This window comes from Cebus imitator, unplaced genomic scaffold (genome assembly GCF_001604975.1).
Source record: "Cebus imitator isolate Cc_AM_T3 unplaced genomic scaffold, Cebus_imitator-1.0 Scaffold142, whole genome shotgun sequence".
Lineage (NCBI taxonomy): Eukaryota > Metazoa > Chordata > Mammalia > Primates > Cebidae > Cebus > Cebus imitator.
Genome location: NW_016107457.1, coordinates 2,056,531 through 2,067,164, shown reverse-complemented (window position 1 = coordinate 2,067,164; position 10,634 = coordinate 2,056,531). Strand labels below are relative to the sequence as shown.

The following is a 10,634-nucleotide window of genomic DNA, read 5'->3' as shown; positions in this document are numbered from 1 at the left end:
TTCACCAGCAGCTGGAGCATCTCCACCCTTGGTATTTCTGGTGTAAATTACTTGAGCTCTGTGCTTTGAAACCAGTTTGATAAGTCCTTTGCTAAGGAGCTCCTGAAGGGCTGCCCTGGCAAGGGAGCCTCGAATCTTCAGTCTCTCAGAGACCACAGCCGGAGTTATAAGTTTATAATTGGGCACTTCCTTACAGAGTTTGTCATAGGTAGCTTTGTCAAACAAGACTAAGTTATTGAGCTTGTCCCGAACTTTGCCTTTGGACCACTTCTTCTTTTTGGCCTTGCCCCCTGATTTGTTCACTGGGTCTTTGTCTTTCTTGGCCGACTTTCCGGCGTCTTTCTTCTTCTTGTCCTTGGGCGGCATTGCGAAGCCCGGAGAGCAGCGGCGAACACTACAACCGCGCTAAAATGTCGGACTCTCGCGAAGTTTTATGAGATTAAAATCAAAGTGTGTGTAGAAGGCACTGAACTTCAGTTATGAATAAAGTCCTCTCAATCCCCCATAAGACAGATATTACTCTGTCTGTTCTCCAGATGAGGTAGCATCTGAGGTTAGGTGTTTTGTCCAAGTTGCAGAGTTAATACTGGCGAGAGCCAGGATCTAAAACTGGTTCCATCCAGTCCAAAGCCTGTACTCTCTCCTCACTTCACCTTGCTGACTGATCATCTGTGAAAAACATGTTTCTGTGTTCAGTCGAAGTCCACTTTGTCAAATTCTTTACCCTGTGGCCCTGACCTGCCACATTTTTCACTTTTCACTTGTGATTTGCCTTGCTTTGGACTCTGGTTATACATGGGCCCGAATGAAAGATGTTGGAGGGTGTTCACGCAGCGATCTCTGGTGAAGCGCAGAATCCGGTCTATCCTAAATGTCAGAAAATTGCTAAGTCAACTGTGGCACTAGCTTTGGAAAAAGTCGCAGTGTGACCTCAGACAAGTCTCCTCACTTCTCTGGGCCTCATTTGTCAAACGAGAAATTTACAAAAGCTCTAATATCTTTTCTATACCAAGATTTCATGAGTACTTTCAATCTTTCCCCATTGTTGCTTTTCTTAGCTGGAAAGAGAATAACTGCCTTGAAATCAAGTCTTAATCAGGAAACAAGGTGCAAGAATAATGCCTGCCAGCATTTAAACATAGAGCCATAGGCCGTTATTTATTTAATTCTCATACAAGCTTTCTATCATACAAGGCTCATGTCATTGATAAGTTAATTTCTCGGATATGTGTTAAATTCTCTTTCGCATATAATTCAACTTTGGGCAGAATTGAAAGGGAACTTAATGAGTTCAGAAAATGCAGCTTGAACTCAAATTTTAGAAGCTTACAGAACACAATCCATTTACAATTGCGTATGCCCAAATTTTCCCAAATTACCCAAATTTGAGTTCAGTGAGGACAAACCTCCAGTATGCCGTAGAAACAGTGACCATCCCAACAGATCATCCCATTCTAAAACCCTGCAGCTCCTGTGCCAAGTTTTTCTTGCCTTCCAACAACTTGACTTGCTTCCCCAATTACAAGCACAAAAACAAAAACAAAAGGAAGAGCATTAGTAAGACATAATTCCCATGTGATTTCTCAAGTTTCTAAAAGACGATTTTCTTGAACATAAACATTCTGGGAAAGGGAGATGTTTTCCTTAGGGAGGCAAGTTGCAAGCACCCAACTTCGGGATTTTATTTTTTAAATTATTTTCTGGGAAAAGTAGACTTAGTATGTATATTTTTCTTTTTATAATTGTCATTTGGTCAAAGTGAACTTTCATTCTTCCCAGAAAGCTTCTACTTTAATATAGTCAAGTCAGTATTTGTTGAGAACAAATTAGCGTCAGAGACTGTGACGCACTGGAATACAGGATGAATGAGGCCATCCCCCACCTTCTAGCAAGGCAGCACTGACTATGGGGTATTGCATGTAAACAACCATGATACAGTGTGCTCACTGGCAACATGATACAGACAAGTGGGAAATACATTCTGTCTAAGGAAGTCAGATTGGACCACAGAGGAGTTGACATTGAATCTCAAAGGATGAATAGGAGTTGAACAATTTTGCCTGTTTAGATGCTTAAAGAGAACTTGAGGAGAATGATTCATTCAAGGGCTACTGTCTAACAGTAATATGCTAGACTGTAATTAGTAATAGACACCATCGCTTATTAAATGTTTACTTTCTAGGCACAAGTATTATCTCATTTAATTCTCAGACTACCCCAGGAAGCAGGTACCATTATCACCATTTTATGGAAGTGTCAACTGAGGCACAGAATTAATGTAACTTGCTTAAGGTCTCATGCACAGTGGCAGACATGAGATTCAAACTCTGTCAGTCTGATTCTAGACCCATCTCTCAAACACCATGTCTTGGCGGCATTCTTACTATTACTCAGCTTAGTTAATATTAAGGAAGTCAATGGGAGAAACTTGTTTGCCATAAGGTGACAAGTGGTTAAAAACAAATAATAAATATGAATAAAATGGATAGTAAAATATAATAAAATAAATAATAAAAACTATACTTTTGGCCAGGCACGGTGGCTTACGCCTGTAATCCCAGCACTTTGGGAGGCCCAGGTGGGCCAATCACCTGAGGCTGGGAATTTGAGACCAGCTTGACCAACATGGAGAAACCCTGTTTCTACTAATAATACAAAAATTATCCTGGCGTGGTAGTGCATGCCTGTAATCCCAGCTACTTGGGAGGCTGAGGCAAGAGAACCCCTTGAACCCAGGAGACAGAGATTGTGGTAAGCTGAAATCGCGCTATTGCACTCTAGCCTGGGCAACAAGAGCGAAACTCAATCTCAAAAAAAACTGTACTTTCAGCGAAATTTGTTGTTAAATAGTGAGCTCACAGTTGTGATCTGGGTAATGTCCTATTTACAAAGGGCAGATTGTTTTGATGTGAATAAATTAGCAACTAACCGTTGTAAAGTGAATTCTGGCAAATTTGGGGTTACCAGGCCCAGAGGAGTAACTGTGAGCCCCCCATCCCATTGTTCTACAGGCAGCAGCTCACATATATAGAAAGGATCCAGCACTGAAGAAGGAGAGAGGCCATTAATAATTATGTGATGTTTCCATGCCAGTATAGTCAATTTCCATTATAATGTAGATCTTTTCAAAAGTAACTTTTCATTTGAAAACGAATAAATCAGTATACTTGAAAGAGTGTGGCATCTGGAAGCTGAAGTACTGGATTAGTTTCTAAACTACCGCACAGAATACTCAGTGTTCTTCAGCTTCCAATAGTGCATAAGCAGTGCCAGGCACATAATAGGCCCTCAATAAATAGTGGTTATTATTAATATTATTTACTTAGGTGGCCTATTAAGCAAAAATGAACAGATTTCGATTGTGTGTCATTTTTCAACATGTGCCTCTAGGGAACTTCTATCAGTATTATCTTAACTGTTAGATATTGACTGAAACAAGGAGAAGGATTAGAAAATTTTTATCAAAAAAGAAAATATTTTTGAAGTGTGACTCATGTGTTTAAGACTATAAACTTGAATCCAATGAAAAATGTTTTTCTTTTGAGTGAAAAAGAGACTTTGCAAAGTATATTCATTCTGTTCTTTGTCCTAACCCAAAATCCACACTTAATAAAGAGAAATGTTAGAGGTTAGGAGAAATTGAGAAAAGTGTGAAGTCTCAGAACTAGCAATACTTTTATATAATAGTGGGATTTTTTGTTTGTTTGTTTTGTTGTGGTTTTTTTTGCTAGCAGACCAAGCCATTTAGAAAATACACTCTTCTTATGGTCCCTGGAGTCAGAATTGATTTGAGAAACTCCTTTTTAAATTTTTATTTATTTATTCATTTATTTATTTATTATTATTTTGAGACAGAGTCTTGCTCTGTCGCAAGGCTGGAGTGCAGCGGCACAATCTCAGCTCACTGCAACCTTCGCCTCCTGGGTTCAAACGATTCTTCCGCCTCAGCCTCCTGAGTAGCTGGGACAATAGGCGTCTGCCACCACGCTCGGCTAATTTTTGTATTTTGGGTAGAGACGGGGTTTCACCATGTTGGCCAGGATGGTCTCGATCTCTCAACCTCGTGATCTGCCCACCTTGGCCTCCCAAAGTGCTGGGATTACAGGCGTAAGCCACCACACCCGGCAAACTCCTTTTTAAAAAAATATTTAAAAACAAAATAGTAAAGGTTTCATAGGCAAGGCCCTATAAACTGGTGGCAGAGTGAAGAATAGAGAATAAAAATGAAGTCCAGCTTCTAGAAACCAAGGGTTACTGCTGCTCTCATCTGTCTAACTTTGTGGGATACCATTGCTCAACTATCTAATAAGCAATGAACAGGTCAATTTGAATTAGATTATTTGGACCTGAATCTTGATAGAATCTCAAAGGAAAAAATACTTATACATTGGATAAGAGTATCCGTTCTACTTCCATTCAGCATTCTATAAAATAATAAATTGACTCCCAATGGCCTCTAGAAATGGGGAAAAGAAAGGCAGAGACATTCACATGGGAAGGGAAATTATTTGCCATCATCTGAAGTTTCAACATAAAAGAAATATTTGACCCAAAATAACCTCAGCTGTCATATCAGCCATGGAAGTTCATGTCATTTTAACTACGAAGTTGAAGCACTACATTCAAGCTAAGACCAAGGTCTTGAGATAAACACATTCAATAAGTTGTAGCATAGTTGGTTTTTTTGTTTTGTTTTGTTTTGTTTTCTGAAGCCAGCTTCAGAAGTTGTAACATAGCTTTTAAGCTATTCTAACTTGTTTAAAATTTGTGTATATTTTTTGGTACATGTTTTTATCAGATTAAAAAAAAAAAACTAGGATGAAACAAACAAAGAAAAAAACTAGGAAATATTTTATCCTGAAAGTTGCTGCTGTTAAATAGCTTTTCTCTCCAATAAATACCCCTTCAATCCTAAAGAAGAAACACTACCAAGATTCTAGCTGAGTGAAAACTAATTAGCAAAATGTAAATCAAAGCACCATGTGACTCATACTTTAAATCCATAGTAAAGCCTGGGTGTCTTAGGAAACTTGTGATGACATAAATTTGTGTCCTTCCGATTATTTAGCTCTAGAAACAGACCTAACATCAAGGGGAAGAAACAAACAGGAACCCCATGGTTCCTGTTTCTCATGGTGGAAGAGATTTGCCTTGTTTATCATAGAAGTTACATATTTGTATTAAAATGTTTCATTGATAATGTAATTTTCCTTTCTTTTGTATTTGTTATAATGATTGGTTTGACAAAATTAAAATCAGTATACATTACTTGAAAGTATATCAGAGGGAAGAAGACTAGCAGTAATGAGACTACTTTCCTTAGAGTTCTGAAGTTATGTAGGCAATATCCTTTTAAATGAATGAATATGAAAAATGGAAACAGCAAGGGGGGAAAAGTGAGAAATGAAAACAGCAAAGGGAAAAGAAATCACCCAAATTCCTTCCACCCAAACTTAACAACTATGGCCACTATTGACATTTGGATGTATTTCTCTCTCGTCCTTTATTTTGTTTGTTATTTTAATTATGAAGTCCGACATACATACAGAAAAACATATGAAGGCCAGGCACAGTGGCTCATGTCTGTGATCCCACCACTTTGGGAAGCTGAGGCAGGAGGATTGCTGGAGGCCAGGAGTTCAAGACCAGCCTGAGGAACATAGTAAGATCCCATTTCTACAAAAATCAAAATAAAAAGAAGTACCTGGGTGTGGTGGCACATGCCTGTGGCCCCAGCTACTCGTGAAGCTGCAGTGGGAGGATTGCTTGTGTGATATTGTGCTGGCCTAGAGCCAGAACCTGAGCAACGCCATTTTTATAAAATGCAAAACTGCTTTTTAAATAAGTTGCAACGGCTGCCCCATTCTCCTCACAATAACTACTGGCCTCTGTAAATAGAACTGCTAGTTTGTTCTGCAAACTATGTAAAGCTGCTTACCTTTTCTTATCAGTAACTGTCAGAATTGCTAGCCTTTGCTTACCGGTAATAACTAAAAAAGGCAGCCCAGGCTAATTCCATCCTGGCTCCTATGACTTTTAATAAGTAACTAAAATCTGTGACTTCTGTCACCACCCAGACAATGTGTAAACAAATGTATATCTTGACTTCTGTAAACCACTGAAGTAACAAACGGAATGACAAAAGTCCCCTGGACCTCGGAATGTCCGGAGACCCCCGCCCTCGTCTCCACCCAGGAGGTGAATTACAGAATCCCCTGGCCCTTGGAATGTCTGGAGACCCCCGCTCTCCTCTCCACCCAGGAGGTGAATCACAGAATCCCCTAGCCCTTGGAATGTCCGAAACCTTTTCATCCCCATCACCGCTCCTCACCCCCACTCCCAAGGTGGTTTTTCAGGTATAAAAAGTCTTGGCACCCTCCTTTTGACACCACAGGTTGGAGAGACGTGAGTCCTCTGTGGTCGCCGGCATAATAAATGCCCTGCAATCCGGCATACTTTTGTCTTGGTGCTAACTTTCTACGCTTGGTCCAATACAACCCTTGAATCCAGGAGTTCAAGGCTACAATGAAATAGGATTGCACCACCACACTCCAAGCTAGGCTACAGAGTGAGACTGTCACAAAAGAAAGAAAGGAAAGAAAGAGAGAGAGAGAGAGAGAGGAAAAGAGACAGAAAGAGAGAGACAGGAGGGAAGAAAGGAAGGAAGGAGGGAGGGAGGGAGGGAAGGAAGGAAGGAAGGAAGGAAGGAAGGAAGGAAGGAAGGAAGAAAGAAAGGAAGGTTGGTTCTATATAAAGTTTAGTAAATAGTTAAAAAGTGATTGCTAGTGTAACCACCGCTAGGGACAGGAAATGAAACATTGTTGGAATCTCTTGCCTATTTCCTTCTATACTTTTTTTTTTTTTTTTTTTTNAACTTTACAACTCTGTTATAATCTTATGGGCAAAAAACAAAAACATAAAAAGAGCCAGGCATGGTGGCTCACGCCTGTAATCCAAGCACTTTGGAGGCCAAGGCAGGCGGATCATCTGAGGCGGGGAGTTCAAGACTAGCCTGACCAACATGGTGAAACCCCGTCTTATTGGAAAAAAAAAAAAAAAAAATGGTCTTATGGGCTACTGTCAGTCCTTTATTTAAAGAAGTCATTAGGCAGTGTGTGACTGTACATGGTTAAAGGAGACAGCAATCAGATTTTATAGCCTGGCCTTTTGTAACAAATTCACTCCTCCATTTTCTAATTTGTTTGTAAACATGATACAAAATATTAAAACATAATACAGTTGGCCTTCCAGATCCATGGGTTCCATATCCATGCATTCGACCAACCACAGATCAAAAATATTTTGAAAAATTTGTATGTCTCTATTGAATATGTACACTTTTCTTGTCATTGTTTTGTATACATTCCAGCATGACAGCTATTTACATAGCATTTACATCGTATTAGGTATTATAAGTGACATATGGAGATGATTCACAGTAAATGGGAGGATATGTCTAGTATGTAAATACTATGCCATCCATATCGGAGATCTGACCATCTATGGATTTTGGTATCCATGGTTACTGTATCTGTGGGGTACCCTAGAACCAGTCCGCCATGGGTACTGAGGGATAACTGTACTTAAAAATCAGAAAAAGGACCTCATGAGTTATGCTCCCTGATGTACAAAGGTTTTTATGGTTTGTCATGAAGATATTAAAGTCTTGGTTTCAAATAATTTTTAGGGAATTATTTCTTTAAAAAGTGTGTTGAATGTTTGCCCCACCAGGGAAATTCTAACATTTAGCTTAATCTTTCTGTCCAATGTTCAGTTTTAAGCTATATGATTCTGGGATAAACAGAAATTAAAGTGTCATATTTTCAAAAGTTCACTCTTAGACGTGTCCTTCCTATTTATTTATTTATTATAGAGACGAGGTTTCACCATGTTGGCCAGGCTGGTCTTGAACTCCTGACCTCAGGTGATCCACCTGCCTTGGCCTCCCAAAGTGCTGGGATTACAGGCTTGAGCCACCGCGCCCGGCTTCCTTCTATACTTTCTAAAGTCAGGCCTATTCTGCTTTTGTGGCAGCAAATCCTTTCTTTTCTTGATAAATTTACTACCCGCATTACTGCCAATCATATATGTACCCCTAAACCATGCATTTTAACTGTATTTTCTAGTTTATATAAATGTACTTTCACTGTTGTCTTTTGTGTCTTGCTTTTAAAAATTCAATGCTATCTTTGTTAGATTCACTCATCTTTGTATTTTAAAATTCAATGTTATATTTGTAAGATTCACCATTGTTTCTGTCTACAGCTGTAGTTTAATTTTTATTGTTGTATAGTACTTCATTATATGACTAGGCCACGGTTTATCCATGTACTAGTGGCATTTAAGTTGTTTCCATATAGCCATGCATTTTTTTAGGTGGGAAATACACATAGGGGTGTAATGGGTGGTCATAAGTATGAGTCATAATCATTTTTAAACATTTTAACATTGTCAAGGTGCAGTGGCTCCCCAGCGGTTTGGGAAGCTGAAGTGGGGAGGACCACTTAAGGCCAGCAGTTCGAAGCTGCAGTGAGCTAGAATCACACTCCTGTTCTCCAGGATTGCTTGAGGTCAGAAGTTTCAGACTAGCATGGGCACCATAGCAGGACTCTGTCTCTACAAAAAATAAAAAATTAGCCAGGCAAGGTGGTGCACACCTGTAGCCCTAGCTACTCTGGAGGCTAAGGAGGGTGGACTACTTGAGCTCAGGGCTTCAGTATCAGGCTGGGCAATGCGGTGAAACCCCATCTCTACAAAAATTTTTTGAAAACATTAACCAAGCGTGGTGGCGCACGCCTATAGTCCCAGCTACTCAGGAGGCTGAGGTGAGAGCGTTGCTTGAGCCCGGGGGGGGAGTGTCAAGCCTGCAGTGAGCCATGTTTGTGCCACTATACTCCAGCCTGGATGACAGAATGAGACACAATCTCAAAAAGATAAAAAATAATGAAGTAAATAAAAAATTTAAAAAGGTACAGTAAAAATGCAGCATAAATGATAAGCAGTGGTCCACCTGTAAGGGCACTTACCATGAATAGAGCTTGCAGGACTGGAAGCTGCTCTGAATGAGTCACTGAGTGAGTGGTGAGTGAATGTGAAGGCCTAGGACATTACTGTACACTATTGTACATCTTATAAATGCAGTACACGTAGGCTACACTACATTTATCATTTTTTTCTTTCTTCAGTAATAAATTAACTTTTAAAATAAAGAAATGGGCTGGGAATGGTGGCTCACCTCTGTAACCTCAGCACTTTGGGAGGCTCAGGCAGACAGATCACGTGAGGTGAGGAGTTCAAGACCAGCCTGAGCAACATGGTGAAACCCCATCTCTACTAATAATGCAAAAATCAGCTGCATGTGGTGGCACCTGCCTGCAATCTCAGCTACTCCGAAGACTAAGGCAGGAGACTCACTTGAACCTGGGAGGTAGAGGTTACAGTGAGCCGAGATGGCGCCATTGCACCCCAGCCTAGGCAACAAGAACAAGACTCTATCTCAAAAAAAAAAAGAAAGAAAAGAAAAGAAAAAGAAAAAATATTAACTTTCATATACTATAATTTTTTAACTTTCTAAACTTTTTTTTTTCCTACAGCAGAACTGCCAGAAGAGACTTTATAAACATTTTTATTTTCTTAATGTTTTGACTGTTTTGTAATAATACTTAGTCTAAAGCACAAACACATTGTATGGCTGTGCACAAATATTTTCTTTCTTTATATCCTAATTCTATAAGCTTTTTCCTATTAAAATTTTTAATTTTACTTATAAGACACAAACACACATATTAGCCTAGGTCTGTACAGGGTCAGGATCATTAATATCACAGTCTTCCATGTCCATATCTTGTCCCACTGGGAGGTCTTCAGGGTCAATAGCCCACATGGAGCTGTCATCTCCTATGATAATGACGCCTTCTTCTGGAATACCTCCTCAAGGACCTACCTCAGGCTGTTTTACAGTTAGCTTTTAAAAAAATAAAGTACAAGGGGTGCACTCTAAAATAATGATAAAAACTGTAGTATAGTTGGTACATAAACAGTAACAGTCATTTATTATCATTATCGAGTATGATGTACCACACATCATTGTATGTGCTATGCTTTCATAGGACTGGCCATGTCATAGGTTTGTTTACATTACTACAAATACATGAGAAATGCATTGTGCTGTGACATTATTGTTGGGTACCAGCCCCAACCCCATACTTGGGTGCCCTTAGTCCCAGTGGTGATGAGGGATTGAGAAAAGGACATAAAAGCAGAGACACAAGAGTAGAATTTACAGCATGGGTACAGGGGACCAAGGCCAGCATGGGAACCACTTTGGACCTCTGGTCTTCAAACACTTTTATTTATTTATTTATGTATTTATTTTTTAAAAGATGGGGTTTCACCATGTTGGCCAGACTGGTCTCAAACTCCTGACCTCAAGTGATCTGCCCAACTTGGCCTCCCAAAGGGCTGGGATTACAGGTGTGAGCCACCACACCCGGCCCAAACGCTTTTATTATGTGCATAATCTCATTGATCGTATGGGCGAGGAAGAGGAGGGTGAAGGGGCAGGCAAGATAGCCCAGGAGAGAGCACTTGAGATCCTTCTAAGACATGCTAAACTGGTACTCTGAGTTTATCAC

General features: G+C 39.8%; 2 protein-coding genes across 2 annotated transcripts in view; one reads left to right on the top strand and one right to left on the bottom strand.

The window, feature by feature from the left end:
• On the bottom strand, positions 1-413 carry LOC108313757 (40S ribosomal protein S25-like; the record flags this gene model as incomplete). The annotated part of the gene is made up of 1 exon (XM_037743366.1): positions 1-413. A coding segment is annotated over exon 1 (366 nt), but the record flags the coding sequence as incomplete, so codon positions are not given.
• Positions 1-10,634, top strand: part of MRLN (myoregulin) — an 18,984-nt gene that overhangs the window by 4,703 nt on the left and 3,647 nt on the right. The window lies entirely within an intron of this gene.